General features: G+C 44.9%; 2 protein-coding genes across 4 annotated transcripts; one reads left to right on the forward strand and one right to left on the reverse strand.

The window, feature by feature from the left end:
• Positions 1–3,748: 3,748 nt before the first annotated feature.
• Positions 3,749–10,904, forward strand: LOC112896937 (phosphatidylinositol/phosphatidylcholine transfer protein SFH13-like). Of its 2 annotated transcripts, none has more exons than XM_025965059.1 (15): positions 3,749–4,197; positions 5,941–6,015; positions 6,110–6,431; positions 6,544–6,643; positions 6,913–7,179; positions 7,316–7,393; positions 7,491–7,592; positions 7,679–7,728; positions 7,836–7,935; positions 8,425–8,523; positions 8,771–8,899; positions 8,999–9,167; positions 9,568–9,950; positions 10,248–10,322; positions 10,419–10,904. In XM_025965059.1, exons 2-15 carry the CDS (start codon positions 6,009–6,011, stop codon positions 10,437–10,439), a joined length of 1,902 nt encoding a protein of 633 aa, XP_025820844.1. In that variant the 5' UTR covers positions 3,749–4,197; positions 5,941–6,008; the 3' UTR covers positions 10,440–10,904. The 2 variants fall into 2 exon arrangements, with proteins under 2 accessions (XP_025820844.1, XP_025820843.1); XM_025965058.1 differs by having other exon boundaries at positions 3,751–4,197; positions 8,993–9,167.
• A 3,288-nt stretch (positions 10,905–14,192) lies between these two features.
• Positions 14,193–20,225, reverse strand: LOC112896908 (brassinosteroid LRR receptor kinase BRL3-like). 2 transcript variants are annotated; one of them, XR_003229546.1, is made up of 4 exons: positions 19,932–20,224; positions 14,942–19,731; positions 14,789–14,867; positions 14,193–14,438 (listed from the first exon to the last, which is right to left on the reverse strand). XR_003229546.1 is itself a non-coding variant. In XM_025965029.1 (3 exons), exons 2-3 carry the CDS (start codon positions 19,619–19,621, stop codon positions 15,965–15,967), a joined length of 3,573 nt encoding a protein of 1,190 aa, XP_025820814.1. In that variant the 5' UTR covers positions 19,622–19,731; positions 19,932–20,225; the 3' UTR covers positions 15,634–15,964. The 2 variants fall into 2 exon arrangements, 1 of the variants encoding a protein (XP_025820814.1); XM_025965029.1 differs by lacking the exons at positions 14,193–14,438; positions 14,789–14,867 and having other exon boundaries at positions 15,634–17,421; positions 17,506–19,731; positions 19,932–20,225.
• Between the last annotated feature and the right edge of the window lie 989 nt (positions 20,226–21,214).

A 21,214-nucleotide genomic window follows, 5' to 3' on the forward strand; every position in this document is an offset into this window, starting at 1 on the left:
AAATGAGAAGAAAAGAAAATAGGAACGAAAAAACATGAAAATAAGGGTATTATGTGAGGATTAACTCCTTCTTTAAAAATTACTCTACTAATAATATGAGAAAACAATGATAATTAGTTAACTAATATTTTTATTTATTTATCTACTTATTTTCATATGATTTAAAATTGTAAATTGAGTGCAAACAAAAAATCAGCTGCTCAAACACATCAAATAGCTAAGAGCATATAGCTTCTTCGATCCATTTATGAAATAAACAGGTAAACTGTTTTGCTAAATATTTTTAAAACGGTTTCTGCTTATAAGCTGGAGGAGCTGAACGCCTGCTCAATCATATAGGAAGAGGTAGTTCAGGTAGAACTATCTAAAACTAAACAAATGATTGGACCTCTAGTAGAGCCTAGGAAGGAAAGGAAGCGACAGGACGAGCACGATTAGGTATCAGGCTGGTGCTAATGGGGGGCAGTACCGCCCCCCTGTCGGCTCGGCTCAGGTGGGAGCGAGGCGAGAGGCGGGCGGGAAGGAGAGAGAAGACGGGAGCAATCCTGCCGGGCGGGAGCGGGCGCTCTCGCCCGCGTTGGCAAGCGTGCGGGGGCGGGAGCGAGGCGGCGCACTGGCGTCGGGTGAGAGGGGTGGGGCGGGAGTGACATGGCGCGTTTCTATTGGTCCACGCGGAGGTTGAAATAATTAAATCTGAAAAAGAAAAGCTGACATGGAGAAGAGAGAAGTGAGAGCTTGCACTGCAGCCTATGCATTGGAGAGGTGAGAGTGAAGGTGAGAGCTGACGTGGGGGGAGCCAGCAGGAGCAACGCTACCCGGGCTGTAGATCACTAGTCGCTGCTCGGCCGGATCCCGACACGACCGCCTCAAAAGCCGCGCCCCTCCAAAGCGAGCCGAGGACGCTGCAGCCCTGCCATAGGTGCCATGCTCGCTGCGGCGCTGCGCGGTCTCTCCAGTCTCACTCCAGTCTCCACTCACGCAGTAGCCTACGCCGGTCCGCACCGCACCCCCGCCCGCGCCCGCCGGAATCCCGGACGACTCGGTAGCTCGGTGCACATGCTTCCCCGACCGTGCCAAAAGAATGGAAAAAAAAACTAAGTACTACAGAAAGAATAACGGTACGATGCCATAGAATGTTTCATGCGTGTCGCATTCTCTCTGCCACGGTGAGGTCGGCGTTTTGTCGATTGCTCCGGCGGTAGCGGATGCCGGATGGAACAACACATCCGCATGCGCAAGACCAGACCGTTGTTAATGTAAGTTTTATAGAATTTTACTCTCATCCAGTGACATATCACGTAGATAAAAATAGTGACATGGTATGAACACGATGAGGAAAGAGAATACTTAGATTTCACGGGGATGAAATTTGATGTAAATATAATACCAAGACTTTTGAGATTGAAATTGAACAATCCGCTGATAGTAATACATCATCGTGCGCTTTCTTTACACAATCCATATAACACGTTTAATCTAAGCACCATGAAACAACTAAATACTATAGCTAACATATTGGATCGTGAAATGAAGCTATATATTAGAGGCAAGATGATGGTAGATTAGCCTCCTGCCATCCCGATGACCGTGGCGCGAGGACTAGGGTTCGACCCCTGGCCGGTCCACCCCGCACCCTACCAAGGGTGAGACCAACTGGGCTACCATCCAGTTCTCAAATAAAACTATACAATGTTATTTTATTTATCAAATTAAATCTACAAGAGATGGTATGACACTTCTAGAAATCGTTTAACACAATACTCTATAAAAAAAAGTTAAAATGTTGAAACTATAGTTCTCGTTTCTGTCCTGTCGCGATAATGACTCCTACTTCCGCTCGTAACGGAAGGCTATTGCCCATGTCACCCTGTCACTCTCGCCTCCACAAGCCCAAGAAACTATAGAGGACATGTGTGGATATCCATATTTATAACGCAATTTCTTTTGGATAAAGTCCATTTTTAACCATCCAACTATCACCTGAGTTCGATTTTGGTCATCCAACTCCAAAACTAGGTATTCTTGACCATCAAACTATCAAAACCGTTTATATTTGTCTATCGGACGGGTTTGTTGGGTGGTTCGGGTGACGTGGATGCCACGTGGTGGTGGTTTTGCTAACGTGGACGTCACATGGCAGTGGGACCCACCTGCCAGACCTCCTCTCTCGTCTCTCCCTCTTCTCTCCTTTCCCTCTCTTCTCTCCTCTCCTCTCCCTCTCTTCTCACCCTACGCCAACTGCCGCCCTCCAGCCATGCCTCTCCAGCTCGCGCCGGGCGGCGGTGCTGGCCCACGGCAGAGCTCTAGCTCGCCTGGCCGGCTACGCTGCCCGCGGCGGAGCTGCAGCTCACCCTTGCGTCATCCGCGTGCGCTGCACTTGTCCTGTTTCGCCACCACCGCTGCCTTCACTACCTCTAGTGGCGGCGGTGGCTTCGCCCCATTCTCCTCGCTGTCGCCGCCGCCTCCTCCACCCTCGTAGATGGCAGCTAGGATGCCGATGACGCACTCCCGCTCGTGGCCCGCAATCCCCTCTTCCAGCAGCACGACGAGGAGCACCTTCGCGCCCAGCCTCGCGATCGCCGGCTCCCGTACCGCGGCTACCACCTCGGCCACGAACCCCGCCGGAACCGGCCTCGCTGCCGCCTCCATCTCCCCACTGGAACCTGCAGCACCGCCACAACCTCCCCCGCCACGAACTTCTCCTCCCCGCTCAGCAGCGCGTCCCCCGCGTCCGCCCCGCTCGCCAACGCCGAGGTGGACGATGACGCCTGCGGCGGATGGTGCTCCAGCAGCCTTCACTGCGTGAAGCTATGCGATGCTGACGATGAGGACGAGAAGGCTAGTGCTGAAGATCCCGTAGGAGAAGAGCGCCCGCGGCGGAGCTCGAGCTCGCCCGGCTAGCATTACTGGCCCGTGGTGGAGCTCGAGCTGGCTCGGCCGACGATGCAGTAGGAGCGAGAGAGAGAGAGAGAGAGAGAGGGGAGATGATAGAAGAAAAGGGGAGATGATGGCTGACAGGTGGACCCATAGCCACGTGGCATCCACGTCACCCAAACCACTCGGCAAAACTGTCCGATGGCCAAATATGAATGATTTTGATAGTTTGATGGTCAAGAATATCCGGTTTTAGAGTTCAAACTCTGGTAATAGTTAGATGGCTAAAAATAGACTTTACCCATTTCTTTTTCACTGTCTTGCCAAGGGCGATAAAAACCTTGCCTTTTTTTTTTCTTTTCCACGACCGGAGTGGCTGTCCTGGCCGGCCGGCCGGCCTCCGGCTGCTCGTCAGTTTTGCTTTGGAAAATAAATGAGAGTAACACCCCTTTTCTATCCACTTAAAATGATTTGGTGAAAATTCTCCATGAGCTGTCAAAAGAAAAAACCACTTCTTTCTGTCGAAGGAAACCACGTCGACCGATTTTTTTTTTAAAATTAAGCAAGCAGAGGAAAGAAAATACGAGCGAGCCCCTAAAATCAAGGGCGCCAGCAGGAAATCAAAATCAAAGCAAAGATGGGGACCAGCATGGAGGCCTTTATTCAGAGGAGCCGGGCTCACGGCGTGAGCTGCTTCTGCCCTGCCGCTGGGCCCTACCTGCCGAAGCAGAAAAAAATAGACAGGTAGGCCCCACGCCCGGAACCGGAAGACCAGCAGCCAGATGGCCCACAGCCCCACAGGGTAGCGAGCTTTTTGCACAAACCCCTCCGGATACCCGCGGAATCGCACGGCCGGGCTCCGCGGAAGCGCCAAGGGGCAGAAGCAGAAAAGCTTCTCCTTCTTCTGCCCCCCTGCTTGCCCCGCCGGCGTCGTTGCAACGATCGCAGCAGCGGCCTCCTCCCCCTCCCCCCACTCCCTACGCGTATAATTAGCAGGCGCAGCGCGGCGCGACGGGGCAACGGCCGACGGTGCCGAGGAATAGGCAAGCGGACACCCTGTCCTCTTTTTCCCACCCTCCCCACCTCGCCTTCGCCCGTCACCGTCGCCCAATTGCCCAAACGATATAGGCAGGCTGCCCGCTCCCGCGTTGCGTGGCGTGCTCGCTCGAGCTCTGAGCTTCTTTGGCCGGAGGCGGCGGCGGGAGGGGAGGATCTGACTGAGCGCGGTCGCCGGCCGGTGACTGCCTGGAGCCGCGGCCCAGGAAGGAGCCGGGGGTCGCCCTCGCCCACTGCCGGCGGAACTCGGTCCCCGTCCCGGAGGAGGTGAGATTTTCTCCTTCTGCCTTGTCGTTTGGGATCCCCTGTCGTTTCCCCTGATCGTCTTTCTGGCGCTGGCCTCTGGTTATCGTTTTGCATCTCTTTTTGTCTTCAAGAACTGGGATGGGGATCGTCGCCTTCGTTGGCCCTTTCGATGGGAATCCGGTCGGGATCGGTGCTGAATTTGGCCTCGAGCGCGTGGTGTGCCTGCGTTTCCTTTCCCCTTTTTCTCGCCGGCGGTTGTTTGCCTCCCCCCTCGTGGATGATACAGCAATCCAGCTGGACGGAGGGAGCTCCTCTGTATTTCATGGTGACCGCTGGCCCGTCCCGTCCCGTCGACTGCTGAAACAAAAGCGCGAATTCATTGCTGCCGGAGCCACACCAAATTTGACGCAACGGTGACGGTTCACCTGCAACCTTCCTAATTTCACTTCTGAAATCCTTCTCATCTTTTTGCCAGAGCCGAATTCTTGTTTCTTCTCACGGTCAATCCTGCAATTTTTTTTCTCCGGCCTTCAGAGGGTTTCGTAAGCGAAAGATTTTCACTACGGAATCTCCGCGGCTCTGACATCCCAGTTGCGGAGCAAGGAATTGTTTGGTTTACCCAGCAAATTCTACAAGTTTTGTTAAATTTTATACGCTCATCAAGTGTCAGGAATTACATAATCGGTACTTCATGTTCTGCTGCATTCCGCACCACTTCGTTTTGGTTCTTTGAGCATTCCTGATCACATTATCCGGCCCAGAACATAGTCCTTTTGGCACGCCTCAAAAAGCCCTTTTGGTAAAGCAAGAGCCAATTAATTCGGGTGGTGGCGTGGTGCCCATACCAACATGCCCTAAAAACGAGTGGTTGACCTGTACCCACTACCGGCAGCAATGGAAGTCACCTTCATTGAAATTCAGTCCGTATTTCTAGCTCTCTTTCAGCTTCAGCAATCGGCTATTACATCACATCCAGCCGTCGAGGTTACGCAAACGTGCGTTGCTCGTCAGTTATCAGCAGCATTAACATGGTTTAATCTCGTCCCAGCAACTGCTGGCTCTGATCAACTCTGCCCTGGTCAAAGGCTGTTTGTTGACCACTATCCTTTTTTCTGCAACTGCAACCTTGTCAGGCCAGACACCACTGCTTGCACACGGCTGCTTCTGTCTTGGTTGTGCAAGGACCAATGTGTTTTCACGCGTGCTGCTTGATTGCTCTGTCTTGGAAATTAAGCACCACTAATGATTACTAGAAGTCTTGTTAACAAGGCACCTTTTGGGACCATTTCATTTTTTTTCTTCTTGGAATTAAATCCTCATTTCATCTCTATTTCTAGTCTTTTTTTCATTGTCACCCACTGACAGCTCGTCAAAATTACTTTGTTGACCCTCGTTTTCCTGCACCCGGGAGGCTGATACAGTACAGGAGTTGTCTGCCCTTTTGCTGAGCTCGTATTTTTATGGCTCTTTAATCTGTAGTTACTCACCTGATGGTTACCAAACCAAGGGATACAGTGCAGAGCGTTTTATTCTTTATTTTAATTGGGAAATTCCTCTTGTCTGTAACCCACTTAACCGCAAACCTAATGCAGTGCCTTTAAAGTTCTCCTTCCCATTTTCACTAGGGACTAAGAACATCACATTAGCTTTGTCCACGTCAAAAAAAAATCATCTTCTTGCAAAAAAAATGGATACTTGTTTTGTACTCCGAATTTTGGCTGTCATATTCCCATGATACTTTGCTCAATCTCTACTCCATTCCAGGTCTATCTGTGCCATCTCTTTACAGCACTACAGAATCCGTAGACTTTCAGTCCTCTGCTTCCTACAAAATGTCAGGTACATATGCATACTATTTCTTTTATCTTAGTGACAGTATAGCAGCTATTGTCCATTCATATCACAAACTTAAATCCTCTTGCTCTTTCTGAAGTGCGGCGTCGCTCAGCAAGCATGGAAGGGCTGTTAACGCTTGATGACAGGAAAGAACGGAGGTCAGATGTGGAGAATTCAGAGGATGAGAGAAGGCGGCTATCCATCGGGTCACTGAAGAAAAAGGCACTGAACGCATCAAACAAGCTCACACATTCACTCAAGAAGAGGGGGAAACGAAAGGTGGAGCATCGGGCCTCATCCTTCACAATCGAAGATGTCAGGGATGAGCAAGAGGAACGTGCTGTCTTTTCCTTCCAGCAAGAACTTTTGAACAGGAACTTGCTACCTGACAAGCATAATGATTATCACTTGTTGCTGAGGTTGGTGCACTATGAATAATGTACACACTGAAATCTACAAGAGTATGGATAGCTCCTTATCAGCATAAGACTCTGACAGTTGCAATTCCACATTCTTGTGGTATATCTGAAGGTTTTTGAAGGCTAGAAAATTTGACACCGAGAAGGCGATCCAAATGTGGTCTGAGATGCTCCAGTGGAGAAAAGAGTTTGGAGCAGACACAATACTAGAGGTGAGGCTAATGCTTCTGGGTTAGTTGATACAGTAACATTACAACCATGTTCTCTGGCAGCGATTTTCTGTTGGTTCATAAGGTTGCGTAGTCTTAATGTGAGAAATACCTTTCACCATCTTAAAGTGGTAGCTTTTGGCATGCAAGAGATAAATGCCAGTGTGTCTTTATTTGCAGAATATCGTCTCTGATCTCAAATCCATTTTTTTGCTTCATGGAACCCTGAAAAGCTATATCTCAAGTCTATCAATTGTAATTAAATCTTGCAGGACTTTAATTTTGAGGAGCTAGACGAGGTGCTATGCTATTATCCTCAGGGCTACCATGGAGTTGACAGGCAGGGAAGACCAGTATACATTGAGAGATTAGGGAAAGTGGAACCAAACAAACTGATGCACATTACTACGGTTGACCGTTACATGAAGTATCATGTGCAAGAATTTGAGAGAGCCTTCAGGGACAGGTTTCCTGCATGCTCTATTGCAGCGAAAAGGCATATTGATTCGACAACCACTATACTAGATGTCGATGGCGTGGTATGATGATTCTTTCATATTTAAAGGATTTATCTCTTGAAACATTAGCTTAGTAACCTCTTAGTTTGCAACCGAACATAGTGTGAGTAATGACTATTCCTGCAATATTCGCTGCTGATTGAGAATCATGATGCAGGGTCTCAAGAACTTCAGCAAAACAGCAAGAGATATGTTAAGTAGAATGCAGAAGATTGACAGTGACTACTATCCTGAGGTATGTGTACTTTTGTTGATTTCCTTGGTCAATACTTGGTGCTTTTCTTGGTCAATACTTGGTGCCAGATCGGGTAACACTTTATTCGTATGCTCAGACACTGCATCAGATGTTTGTTGTGAATGCTGGTAGTGGTTTCAAGCTACTATGGAATTCAGTGAAAGGTTTTCTGGACCCTAAAACTGCCTCAAAGATACATGTGAGCATAAATGATCACTGGAGTTGCTTTATGTCCTGCTTTTGTCAAAATAATTGGTATAGATTTTGATGGAGCCTCAATTATAGGTTTTGGGAACAAAGTTTCAGAATAGACTTCTTGAAGTAATAGATGCAAGGTATGATTTCTATAATGCTGTTTTTAACCATCTAAGCATAATTTCCTTATCATAATTACTGTATTCCATTTGCTTTAGTTGAGTGTGTTTTCTTTTGCTATTTATAGCCAACTTCCTGAATTTTTGGGTGGAACATGCACTTGTGCTGCTGAGGGAGGATGTCTCAGGTCTAACAAAGGTCCATGGAATGATCCAAATGTCATGAAGGTAACTTGCATTAATTTATTTCATATCCATATACCCATATGGCAACATCTGTTATTTTTATTCGGGTTGCATTATGAGATTCTGTTTTAGAATTTGTTATTTAAGATAATTTTGAAAAGGAAATGTATTAATAACTTCCATACATCTTGTACTGGACATAGTTACAACTTGGATGTTTTTTTTTCCTACGAAACTAGGAGTTTAAGTGGATTTCAGTACATTTGCTTTTATATGCTGGTCACACATACAAATCTTTCTTCAGATTAACTATGAACATAAATTTTGTGTAACTCATGTTGTAAATCTCAGCTGAACATGCCAATTAGGTTGAATGTCCTCACTCTAGTTTAATGAAAGTCTGCAAAGATGATAGCTTTTTTATTGGTAGCTTCAGTAGAATACTACAACTGTATTTGATGCATGTTTTGATAACCTTGTCTTTTCCATGCACCATCTGACAACAGTAGTACTTTGTGTGGTTGCTTGTAGCTTGCACATAACAAGGAAGCAAAATTTACAAGACATACCAGACGTTTATCTGAGATTGAGCAGAGAAGGAGTTCATTTGCTAGACTACATCTTTTGAAGGTAAACTCTACACTCTGAACCACTTATTGAATCATGCCATATTCTTTAATATGGATGAACCCTTTAGTTCCAAAGATTGTAAGGGCTGTGCTGGGTATTGTACATATTTCCATTTCTTATTTAATGGAATGATATGCAGCTCTCATGCGCATTCAGAAAAAAAAATGGATGAACCCTTTTGCTCCATCGATCACATTTATCAGGCAACTACTTACAATTACGTTACTTTTCTTATATCGGATGACAGGGTAGAAACAGTGACACGTCAACAGTGGAGTCAGGATCTGACATTGATGATCTAGGTTCTCCAATGATGAGAAACACAGTGGAGAGAAGCACAGTGGGGTGTAGTCGATTGGCTCCAGTTCGTGAAGAGGTGACATTTTAAGTTCCAACAATGTAGCTTATCCTTGTTGTCTTGTCCTAATGCCAAAAAAAGTATGGTACTGAAGCATATGTTTTTACATAGATGCAGATGAGAGCACGAGACTCTGCAGCTTATTACAGTTGTGACGATCACTTTGTTGTGGTGGACAAAACGGTTGACTATGGTCGAGGAGGATCAATGTCAGATAAAAGCAGCGCCTCAGAAGTAAGAGCTAAAGTTCGGCCACTGAATACCAGCACAGCAGCACGTATGGCAGGTATGTTCTCACTGGTTCTTCTGGAATGTAAATTTCTGTAATATGATGAAGCTGCTACTTTTTCATTCGCCAGACATCTCCACTCACTTTCCTGATTCTGAAAAGAAATATCCTCACTCTGAAGTCTGAACTGTATACTGCAAATAGTGAGTTCCTAAGGATGAGTACATACAAAATGCTAGCTTTACATTTCATGCATGCCATGGTTATATGTCGAACTATAAAGAGACAACTACCATTTCAACAGTAATCTTGTGTTAAAGATTTCAACTTTGTTGATTTTCTTGTTTGCCTAGGATAGCATGCTGCTCAAGTGTTTAACCCTAGAGAACAATCTGTTGCATTTATTCTCTTGAATTCATCCACTGATTCTTTATTCACATATCTTTGCTCTCTATAGGTCCCTCAAGGAATAGACAAGGTACAGTAGTACCTAAAGAGGTTTCGGATGAAGGAACAGTCCATCGCTTCTTCAGATTACTTCTGGCTTTGATTGTCAAAGTCTTCGCCTTCTTCCACATAGCATATGATCAGCAGGAGACAAGGGTCAACAACCCACTACCTCCAGCTGAACCTGAACCGGTTTCTGATGATCATCCGGCAGTAGAGACATTCAGTGTAGACCGCATCAGTCCTATCATCGAGCGCCTTCAGAGGCTTGAAGGGAAAGTCGATGAGCTTGGCAGCAAGCCCCCAGGGATTCCCCTAGAGAAAGAACGATCCCTCTTGGAGTCGTGGGATAGAATAAAATGTATTGAGTCTGACCTGGAGCGAACAAAGAAGGTAAGCATCCATTAAGTATGTCAGTTTATCTCCATTTCTAACTGCATAAAACAAAAATTAGTGAATATTTTGGCATTCAAAATGTTGGGATGCAAAAGACCATAGGATGTAAAAACATTTCTGAATACAAGGCGACTAAAATATTCCTGTTTTCAATAAAACAAAGAAGTGGAGGAATAAGCATATCATTCTCATGCATCCTTGAGATAGATGATTCAAGACTGTCCAAAGAAATTAGTATCAAAATGTTGCTGCCAATCTCAGAGTGAAAATAAGAGCCCCTCTTTTGTTGGGCAGGTGCTGCAAGCTACAGTGATGAAGCAACTGGAAATTGCGGAATCACTGGAGGAAGTGATTCGGGCTAACCTTCGAGTAATATGAACTGCTCCCCTTTATTTTTCTTTGTCGTACAAATTGGATAGGTTTATCATTGCATTGTTGGTCTCACAATTTTACTTGTTTATGTAGAGACGAAGATTCTGTGCATAATAAGAAAATTACAGCTGCTGAATTTATGACATCATCGGGGGATTGAGAATTGAGGGTACATGTCGCAGAGGAAGCGCATGAAAATTCGATTGGTCAGGTGAAGGCCGTGCATTTTGGTTTTCACATTATTGGCGCAAAGGACGATGACTATGGATAGTCAAAACAGTCACTCCCCCTTTTTCATATTCTCTTGTAATCGAAAGAGGCGTTCCCATTTTTCATGTTAAAAGAGAGAAATTTTAGGATGGATGGCAATGGTTAGAAAGGTAGAAATGTGGAAAATAGGTGGTACAGATACGAGGCAGTGTGCCTGAACAAATGTGCATATGGTGACATACATGCACGTTTGTGTTCTTTGCCAAAGAATGGTGTGGTGTTATAAACTTGTAGAAAGTAAGGAAAATACTCTTCCATCAGAGATTGAGAAGGGGCCAATTGCAATTGTCACTTTGCTATCTTTTCTAAGTGCATTAGTTGATACTTGCTAGTTAACCTTATTAAGGCTTGCTACTACGACGAACTGTGTTCAATAGCAGGATGATGTTACATTATTACATAGATCATAGATGGATCAGAGGCTGCAAGAGCACGCCAGTTGTGTCGGTCGTGTGCTTGTTGCCGAATCTAGCAGAATCTGTGATAAGTGAAGGAAGATCAACTCCTTACATTTCAGAAGTATAGGACTCTTTGAAGCAATCAAGGCAAGCTGTTAGAGTTGTGAAGTAGGAGAGAGAAATTGGATGAGAGGTCCTCAATTGGGTCGAATAGGGACCGAAAGCCATAAGTAGGGACTGTTTGCTGTGGCTCCAGCTCCCATATTAGAGCTGAAGTTTGTAAAATAGGTTAAAATATTTTATATTTTTATTTTAAATCTAAAATAAAAGCACAATAAGTTAGCAAAAAATCCTTGATTTATTTACAACTCTAGCTCCAAGAATTTCTGAAGCTGGGTATGAGCAGCTCTAAGAACTCTACGAATTTTCTTGAGTTGGTGCTATGCTAAACACGCACGTAGTAGGTGGGTTGGAATTGCTCTTACCTCTAACCAACCCTAGGAGAATGAATTCGTGTCCAGTTTCAAGTCACATTCTTTGAAATAAGAGTGGATGGGTGGCTGATTACACTATATAGACCATTGTTAATCTGCTAAGATTTACCTCTCTTTGTAGCTGAGAAAATCCTTGCGAAAAGAAGAGGGCGAAACATTTCTTGTTAGATATTCTAAATGAATCCCTAAAATTGGATAATGGCTACGTATCTCTTGCTCCCTTTCTCTGAAAAAGGCTCTCTCCCTTTGATCTTGATGTGGCATGATAGAAATTGATTGAAATATCCTACTCCGTTTTGAGAAGCTTTTTGTGTGTTTCATCTCTCGTGCCTTTGAAGTATTCTTACTAAAAAATCACTAAAAATCTTTTTCTGTGTTTCATCTCTTGTAATTTATTTGCTACTATTTGGCCTTGCCCCACTCATTTTGATTCTACCCCCCCGCCCCCCCCCCCCCCCTCCGTCTCTGCTATCCTCCCATTCAGAAGGTGCTTCTTACCGTGGTGGTATACCTAACCTACCGTCTTTTTTATCGATCGAATTTTGATGTTGAATGAAGCTTGTGATTTTTTTTCTTACTTTGAGTAACCAAGTCCGTAATTGACGTTTCAAATCACCACTTTGCTGCAGCGTTCTGCCGTGTAGTTCTGGAGGCGCCAGAAATTGCAGTTTACAATTTTTTTGAATCACGCATTGGGAACAAACAATTGTGCTCTGCTGCTGTGACTGAACTTCCTAATTTGCTGCCCATGTCCAATGAAAAGAAGGGCCGGCAGACCCTATTGCATGTCTCTGACTCTATGGGTGTGTTCGTTTTCCATTATAAGCCTCTAAAAACTTTAGAGGGCTCGGTCCCTCTAAAGAATCACAGTTTTATTAGACGCTGGATTAGAGGGCTGTTCGGTGCCAAACCTCTAAAATTTAGATGTTTCGGGTTTTAGAGGGGTGATACGAACACACCTCTGTTGAGTTGTCTCACAGTGCGACAACTATTGAGCTTGCAGGGCGGTCCCATCCCTGACCTGAAAGTGGCCGGCAAGGCAAAGATACAGGCTACGAATTGGTAAGTCCACAGACATGCGCATTCAGCTTCTGAACATCTGAGAATCCAGGACAGCAACTGTATGTGCAGCTCACATGTTCTGTTGTTCATGTATGTGCTTGTAGTATTTTAGACCTGTCGGTGATTTATAACCAGAGCAACTTTCTTGACTCCCTATTAATTCACCAATTAGTTAATACAGGTCAAAATGTTTACTTTGTCCTGATGCTTGCCAAGCTGTCATGGTACTGATAGTCAGTAGACAATAGATTACCATACAATAAGCCTATTTAATGCAGCCAACTTCCAAGCAATTACCATCTCAGCCCCAAAACTGTGTCCATACGACCATACCAAATAGGCCAGCAAAGCAAAGGCCACTCGCAACACCAACCTGGCCTAGGCCCAATCCAACTTTCATCAGGGATACATACGGGCCAGACCAACGCGTTCAAAGGGCTGAGCACCTCCAATTTCCTTACCAAGCTCCTTTTTTTTTTTCAGAAAATTATGTTCTTGGGTTTGTCCAGTCAAACTTTGGCTACCTTTCTTTTATTTGATAATTGTGAGACTGCTCATGTGAAAATGATGTATGCATACTAGCATAGGAAAAATACTTGTCTCATAATGTTATCATTCGCTATGTTTTAGAAATGTATAGCCTAATAAGAAGCTGTGGATTAAAGGATGCATCTGAAAACCGTAGAACGAAAAGCTGAAACAATCATCGAACAGGTGAGGTCACTGGTTCAATGGTCGAACCAGTGGGTCAACTGGTTGAACCGTAATTTGAAAATAGTCATATTTATATATACTCAAATCATTCACAAGTGAAAAGACATCCGAATGGTCCCCTCATGCTAGATCAAGTGCACAGAACACAGAAGCGGCCCTTTGATCCGGTATTTTCCAATAGCCCATCTTTTAATCGAACCGAGCCGGCTGGACCACTGGTTCCCGGGTTTTCTGGATCAAATTGGTCTGGTCCGGTTTTTTTCATCTATGTTGAAAACTATGTCCATGTCTGAAATGAATTTTTCTTTTTGTGACCTGGAGTACCACAGCTAGTGTGCTTGGACTTAAGGCTTTAATATGTGACGCTATCAACGTTGCTCAACTTAAACGGAAAGCAACAAAAACCCGAAAGGAGCATACAAGTTCACACTGACTGACTATTGTCGCTCCACTTTGCCATCCACCCAATGGAAGTCGATGTTTTCTGGCCAAAAACAAACACAAAAAATTAGTGTGCAAAGAGTCTCCTTTTTGGAGGGCTAATAACACTTTCTAGAAGTATGCAAAGCCGTAAAACCTTTTTTTTTCTGACAAAAGACGCACTATGGCATCTTATACAAAGATTAGCTAAAACGTACGACCTCTCTGAACCTAAATAACAAGCTAACGCGCCATTCCAAACCTTGAGCTTTTGGTTCTCGCTAGTCGTTTTTTTTTTCACTTAATTGAAATCAAGCTACTTGGCAGTTTGGACAAACTTAAAGGCGCGAAAAACAACAACCTTGAAGATGAAAACAAACTAATTGACAAAACTGACATATATTCCTTCATAAGAAGAGAACAAACTGATTACGTTCAAGAACCACCCATGTAATTTACTCAGTATCTGAAACTAGAGGTCGCTGTCCTGAATGTCTTGAGCCTCATACCTAACTGGTGCCACGTAGCCGTGCAGGAGCGTAGGATCAGATGCCGTGCTTGACCAACAACTCGTGCCATCAACCAACTCGTCACTTGTTTAGGACGAGATCCGACCCAATCCAATCCTGATGGATGTCACACATCTGCACGCGCGTGCGAAGAACGGCATGTCAAGGAACGTATCTTAGCTGACCTAACACCAAATCCGTTTACCTGAAACATGCGTGCTGCTCTGAAAGTGACATTTGATCACCCTGCTTGGAAAAAAAGAATAATTAGCCTGATGAGTTCATAAGTTTCAGTATTTGCTGGGGCAACATATGGCTAGCAACTTTGCGATTTTCATTCGGAATAATGTAAACATGGAAGGTAAATGCACAATTTGGGATATCATAGTGCTCCCTGATTACCAACTAGTCCTGGTTTGTCATCAGATAAAGGCTATGTGAGCATCTACAACGCAGAGTTCAAAAGTGTACGGCTTTCAGCTAATCATTGACTACATGTGACACACATTATTGGACTCACAATCTCAGTATGAAGAACAGCAGCCATCTTTTGAAAGCTGAAAAGCAAAGAATTTCGGTGAAGAAAGATTCTTCACCTTTGATGAAAATAGGGGAGAGCCAGGTATGAACGAGCATCATAAGATCTTCAGCAAATAGAATTTATTTGTCACACGTCTGAAAAGCATGAAAAAGTACAATTAACATAAGCATAAGTCACAAAGAAAGAATGTGCCCGTCATATAACTGACCTCTAGCCTTTGAGGATGCTCTAAGCGGCAAATTCTGAAATGTAACTGTATGCTTGTTCCAATGATCAAACGGAACAAATTCAAGTCCTGCACTACAGAGAAATAGACAAGGAGAATGGATCAATTGTTACCAAAATACATAACTGCATCCTGTTTCTTCTGTTGCTCACTTTGCCAGCAGCTTCCGCTCATAATCAACAATCTGATCCCAGGAACTAGTGCTACAAGACGTTTTATGAGGAAGGTTCTACAACAAGTTAGTACATCAGGCAAATGACGTGCACAAATGACGTATTATGACGTGCTCATAATCAAACGGAACAAGTTAGATGGTAATGTAAATGAACCATAACTATGAAAACCTATTCCTAACAGATTGATACCAAAATAGCAGATCCAAATTATAAGAAATCCTATCGGAAGCTACAAGTGCGGAATTTGTACCTTTCCAATTTGGATTTGTTCTACTATGTAAATATATTACAAATATGGTCCAGGTAATAAATGCCCAAGTTTCCTTAGGATCCCCATTCCAATAGGATCCCCATGCTTCATTAGCCCATACTGCTCCACAAAGAATACCTATGGTTAAAAGAGTAAACCCTAGACTAATGACACGATAACTCCAAGAATCTTTCAGCTGCTCAGTTTTTGTCAAGGTAACAATTATTCAGAATGACACAAACCAAATATGTTCAGAAAATTTACTGAAAGGTAATCATGAATAACACATATAACTGGAAAAAATTGTACTGTTTTACTTTCTCAGCAAGGAAGAGGGATGTACAAGGAAAGGAACTGAGCTCCAAGATTTGTATACCATCTCTTCTACCAAACTGGTGTCCTTGTGAAAGAACTCTATAATCGTGTCTCTGTTCAAGCTGTTGTGTATTATGTGACCGAAAACAAAATTACAATTTTTTCCCTTCCACAGTAGCTACTTTCTTTTCTGTTAACGTGAGTTAAAGTGACAAAGCTAATATATCAATCTAGTGAATCAAAATCTCGTTGAATCAATAATATTTACACTGATTTCTCAGATGATTCCTCTATATTTGCTGAATCGATTGAGAAGCCATCCAAGAAGTTGTTGTCTGAGTCAATCTGTAACTCTTTGAACATTGCCATAACCTGAATCATGGTAGGTCTGCGGTTAGGATGATCATCCAAGCACTGGCAAGCAATCTTCAGATACTGATACAATTCCAATTCACAGGATTTTGTATCAGTCAATATAGGATCAAATATCTCGTTGCATCGGTCCTCCTTAACCATCTGTTTTGCCCAGTCAACAAGGTTACTGTCACCAAATTCTGTTGGATCGATTGGTTTCTTCCCTGAGAGAAGCTCCAAAAGCACAACACCATAGCTGTAGACGTCACCCTTGGTTGTGCAGATAATAGACTGGAAGTATTCAGGTGCCACATATCCAGGTGTTCCTAAGAGCTTGCTCACAGTCAGATGCGAGTCAAGTGCATTGACAAGCCGTGCCATCCCAAAATCCGATACATAGGCATCAAGGTTATCATCAAGCAGCACGTTGCTCGATTTCATGTCCCGGTGTATGATGTGTGGGACGCAACTGTGGTGGAGGAACGCTAATCCTCTTGCCGAACCGACTGCAATCTTTTTCCTTGTAATCCAATCAAGATTCACATCAATTTTGGCCTTTTCATGGAGCATGACATCCAAGCTGCCATTCTTCATATACTCATACACAAGGAGACGCTCATCACCAATTTTGCAGTAGCCTAGCAATGGCACAAGGTTGCGATGTTTGATCTTGCCAATTGTTTCCATCTCTGCAGTGAACTCCCGGTCACCCTGGCCTGTAAAATACATCAGCTTCTTGACAGCCACAACACTGCCATCCTTGAGCTTAGCCTTGTAAACCTCACCAAATCCTCCTGTGCCAATACAAGCCTCTGAACTGAAGCCATTGGTGGCCTCATGTAGGTGGGAATATGTCAGCTTCCTCAGTGGATTCTCAAATACCGCCAAATTGATGCTTAGTGGCTCGCGGGAACCAGAAATCTTCCAGCTTATACTGGTGGATGATGGGAGGCTGTCGCTATACCCAGTTTGAATCTCTTCAGTTTTGCTTTCACAGGGCCTCCTGAGTTTGTATAGAATGACCACTAGGGTGGCCATTATGAGCACTAAGAGTGCCACAGCAAGGAGCACAAATTCTTCGAGAAATTTTCTCTGCCCGTTTGGGGAATGTTGGGAACTATCTCCTGTGCTGGCATTATGCGTGCAAGGATTCAAGGGAATGCCACAGAGGCCAGAGTTGTTTCCAAAGCGGGATGCTGGAAATGTAATGATCTGTCCAGATGTTGGGATTTCTCCAGTAAGGTTGTTGTTAGAGACATCGAAGTCATCAAGGAAATTTAAAGACCCAAATCCTGCGGGGATGACACCGGTTAGGTGGTTGTGTGAGAGGTCTAGTGCACCAATCAGCTTCAGCCCAGTGAATGCATCTGGAATTGCACCGGTAAGATCATTATGTCCCAAGTTAAGGACATTAAGATATGTCATGTTCCCCAAGCTTGCCGGAATTGTACCTGTAAGGCTGTTGTACGAGAGATCAAGGAAGATCATGCTTCCATTTTTATTGAACATGTATACTGTCATTCCGGTGTATATCCTTGTGGAGCCACATGAGTGCACCGTTGGGAACTGGGCCAGCCGCTCTGGACGGATATCAAGGAACTCGAACAGCACTCCAGCACCAGGGCAGATGTTGCCAGCCTCATTCCTGAGGAATGCAAATTGCTTCCCAGAAACAATACCTCCGGTGATAAGTCCTGCCTGTGCTGCTAACTGCGTTGGTATTGTACCAGAGAAGTTATTGCTGTTGAGATCAAGCCAGATGAGGTTGCTGCAGCTGCCAAATTCTGCTGGCACTGGGCCAGAGAGTGAATTCTTGTGCAGCTGTAGAATGGCAAGCTTCTGGAGGTTGCCAAAGCCTGAGGGCACACTCCCAGTCAGATTGTTAGCAGCAAGTGATACCCATATGAGATTCACACATCTGGTAATGGATGGAGGGATGCCTCCAGTGAAGCTGTTGTAACTTATCACCAATGTCTCCAGAGTAGTGCTATTGGAGCATAGCTTGTCTGGTATTTCGCCTGAAAGATTGTTTGCCCACATGACCAGATCAATAAGCTTAGGAAGGAATAATACTTCTGGTGGAATCTGACCGTGTAAAAGGTTGAAACTGAGGTCAATTGACTCTAGATTGCTGCAATTGCTGAGTGACGGTGGCACAGTTCCATTGAGGTAATTGTTCGGGAGGATGAGCTTTCGTAGTGATGGCAATGATGAGCACAAGTTTGGCATGATCTCCCCATCAAGCAAATTAGACCCAAGATCAATAACTTCAAGTAAAGGGCACTCAGCTGCTAGTGTGGGCAGTGGATTTGTCCCTGTGATATTGTTGAATGGCAGCCGCAGCACCCGTAGGGAGGAGATTTTGCTGATGACTGTAACCACAAAGTCCCCAGAAAGCTGGTTGTTGCCAAGGTCAAGCAGCTTAAGTGATCTGCATTTTGAGAAGCTTGCAGGCAAACCGCCAGTCAGTTGGTTGCTTGATAAGTCTAGTTCAACCAGCGTTCCGCACAAGAGGCTCAGCTCATCTGGAATTTCCCCAGTGAAGTTGTTCCCAGCTAGTGCGAGTTTCTTCAATTGTTGGAAGCCTCCCAAGAACACTGGTATTGTACCAGAAAGAAGCTTGTTCCCGGACATGTCAAGTGTCTCCAAGCGGTGGCAGTTATCAAGAGTCAGTGGCAACCCCATGCCACTCAACCTATTGTATGACCAATCGAGCACGGTGAGGTTTGTGCAACCACCAAAATCATACCTGGAGATGTCCCCAGAGATGTTATTCCCTGCAATGCTCAAGTGTGTCAAATTTGCTGACGCCGTGGTCAAAAGCCTGCCAGGGAGGGTGCCGGACATAAGGTTCCCTGACAAATCAAGAATAGAAACTTGGCTGCACTGTGCAAACTCCGGCAGGCCTCCTGTGAACTGGTTGGACGAGAGATTGAGGTACTGAATACCATGGCAGCCGGTCAGGGAGTAGTTGAGCAAGCCGGCGTCTGAAAGCATGTTCCTGGACATGTCCAGGGTGCTCAGCGACGGTGGGAACGGGAAGCCCCCGCCGGTAAGGTTGTTCCTGGACAAATTCAGGGACTGCATGCCGGCGCAGGACTTCAAGAACGCCCGGGGCAGCGTTCCGTTCAAGGCGTTCGACGACAGGTCCACTTGCAACAGCGCGCACAGCGACGGTGTCCGCGGCGGCTGCGCGGTGTGGTGGGCGGCGAGATTGCCGTGGAATGCGTTGCGGCGGAGGTCGAGGCTCTGGAGCGCCGGGAGCGCGAGCAGCGCGTCCAGCCTGAGCCGGCCGTCGAGGGACATGCCGCTGAGGTTGAGCTCGCGGACGCGGCCGTCCGCGCACGAGACGCCGGCCCACGCGCACGGCGAGCCGGAGGCGGAGGTGGAGTTGGCCTCGCGCCAGCCCGCGAGCGCGCCGTGCGGGTCGTTGGCCACGGACGCGCGCTTGAACGCAAGCAGCGCCGCGGCCTCGTCGTCGGCCTCAGCAGCACCTGCTCCCATCAGGTGAAGCAGAAGCTGCAGCAGGAGCACAGCGAGCGGCGCCACCGTGCGAGCGGCGCCCATGGATGCTGCTGCTTCTTGGTGTCGGAATGGCTGGGGAAGAAGAGGACCGATTGGCGCACAGCGCGACCTCACATCGGAAGGGGATTAATTCCGAACGAACTCGAGTGCGCCTGCAAGAAAAAAGAACCAAATTCGTTTCAAAAATCAAAAACTCACATCCTGAACCTTGAACAATCCGATGCAAATTTGCAGGGAATAATCACCCAAATGGATCAGTTCCATTTCATTTCTTAAAAAAAAAAGAAGGGGCGGAAAGCCAAGAATCTTTGGGAGGGAGAGCACAGAACAGCCATGAGCATTTGAAACCAACCTCGCTGGGCTCAACAGCTTCCTCCCGGCCGCAAACCGCATCAAGAAGGGAGCATTTCATAGGCGGGAAAGAAGAGGAATTTTCTCTCGGTCGCAGTCGAAGAAGAACACTGTTCGTCGTGTGCTCAAGTAAGCGAGTGCAAGCCCAAGCAAGCTGCTATCCGGCCGGACAGAAAGAAACTTGGACCTGCTTTGCCGCTGTCTGACGGCGATTAGCCGGAAAATTGGGCGGAAGCGCACGAGAAGCCCGGGGTTGCTTGCAGGATTACGACGAAATTCTTGGGACGGGGGCAGATTTGGAATTTCGGGTGATGGGATGATTCTTTGTTTTTGTTTGCTTGCTCGTGCCGAACTCCTGGTGCGGTCAAACTTGGACCCAACCTCCTTTGAACCGCTTTTGTACAATTGCACGGCAAAAGCCAAACCTCATTTCCTACGAGCTTCTATACGGACAAAGTTGTATCGGTAGTGGAAATGTTGGCTCCATGCCGCGTCTGCCGAGGTCTATTGAGTCTATTTATTTTAACATTTACATCTTTCATTAACTTGTTCAAAACATTAGTGAGATGTTTTCAAAAATATAATAAATAAAAAGTATATACTTACAATAAATTAAAAAAATAAACATCTTCAATCAATAACAAAAAATTTGCAACTCTTTATATATTTCACCGAAGCTTTGTATTCAATTGGACCAAGCAAAATTTGAATAAATCATTTCTGAACCTTAATAATCGTGGGTGAATCAATAGTTCTTAGATTTAAAATTAAGAAAAAATTTAAACAACTCTTTTGTTGATACAATACACACCAATATGATAAAAAACCACAAACAGCACTTGAGTTGAATATAGGTTATTGTAAATGCAACAACAAATGAAAAAAATACATTTGAAAAGATATCGTGCAAATTAGTTGACCAGTTTTTTGCGTGATCAATTTTGTAATCAATAAATAATTATATACCATTGATCATTGTAAATACAAGGAATGGAAAAATTATGTAACTAAAAGGACATTACAGAGAAAAATAATTAATTAGTCAATAGACCGGCTGCTTACATCATGATCAATTTTTCATTGGTAGGTTTTCGTAGTTAGCACTCAACTTTATTTAGCATAGATGATCACGAAAACACATGTACAATAATTCAATTGAAAAAAAGACTTTACAGATGCATGCGTACATAGCACGTACCTATGTTTGGGTTGGTTTTGAAACATGCTCTCCCAATACTTGTGGATGCAAGTTACTGGAATGTAGATGTCAGAACAAGTACAATA

This window comes from Panicum hallii, chromosome 6 (assembly GCF_002211085.1).
Source record: "Panicum hallii strain FIL2 chromosome 6, PHallii_v3.1, whole genome shotgun sequence".
NCBI lineage: Eukaryota > Viridiplantae > Streptophyta > Magnoliopsida > Poales > Poaceae > Panicum > Panicum hallii.

Excerpts from the sequence above, each read along its gene's own strand:
- LOC112896908 (XM_025965029.1), bottom strand. The coding sequence starts at position 19,621 with ATGGGCGCCGCTCGCACGGTGGCGCCGCTCGCTGTGCTCCTGCTGCAG. Across the intron at positions 17,422-17,505 it reads CTCGTACAACAGCCTTACAG|ATGCATTCACTGGGCTGAAG; the intron begins GTACAATTCCGG and ends GTGCAATTCCAG.
- LOC112896937 (XM_025965058.1), top strand. Across the intron at positions 6,432-6,543 it reads GATTATCACTTGTTGCTGAG|GTTTTTGAAGGCTAGAAAAT; the intron begins GTTGGTGCACTA and ends GTATATCTGAAG. Across the intron at positions 7,180-7,315 it reads TACTAGATGTCGATGGCGTG|GGTCTCAAGAACTTCAGCAA; the intron begins GTATGATGATTC and ends ATCATGATGCAG.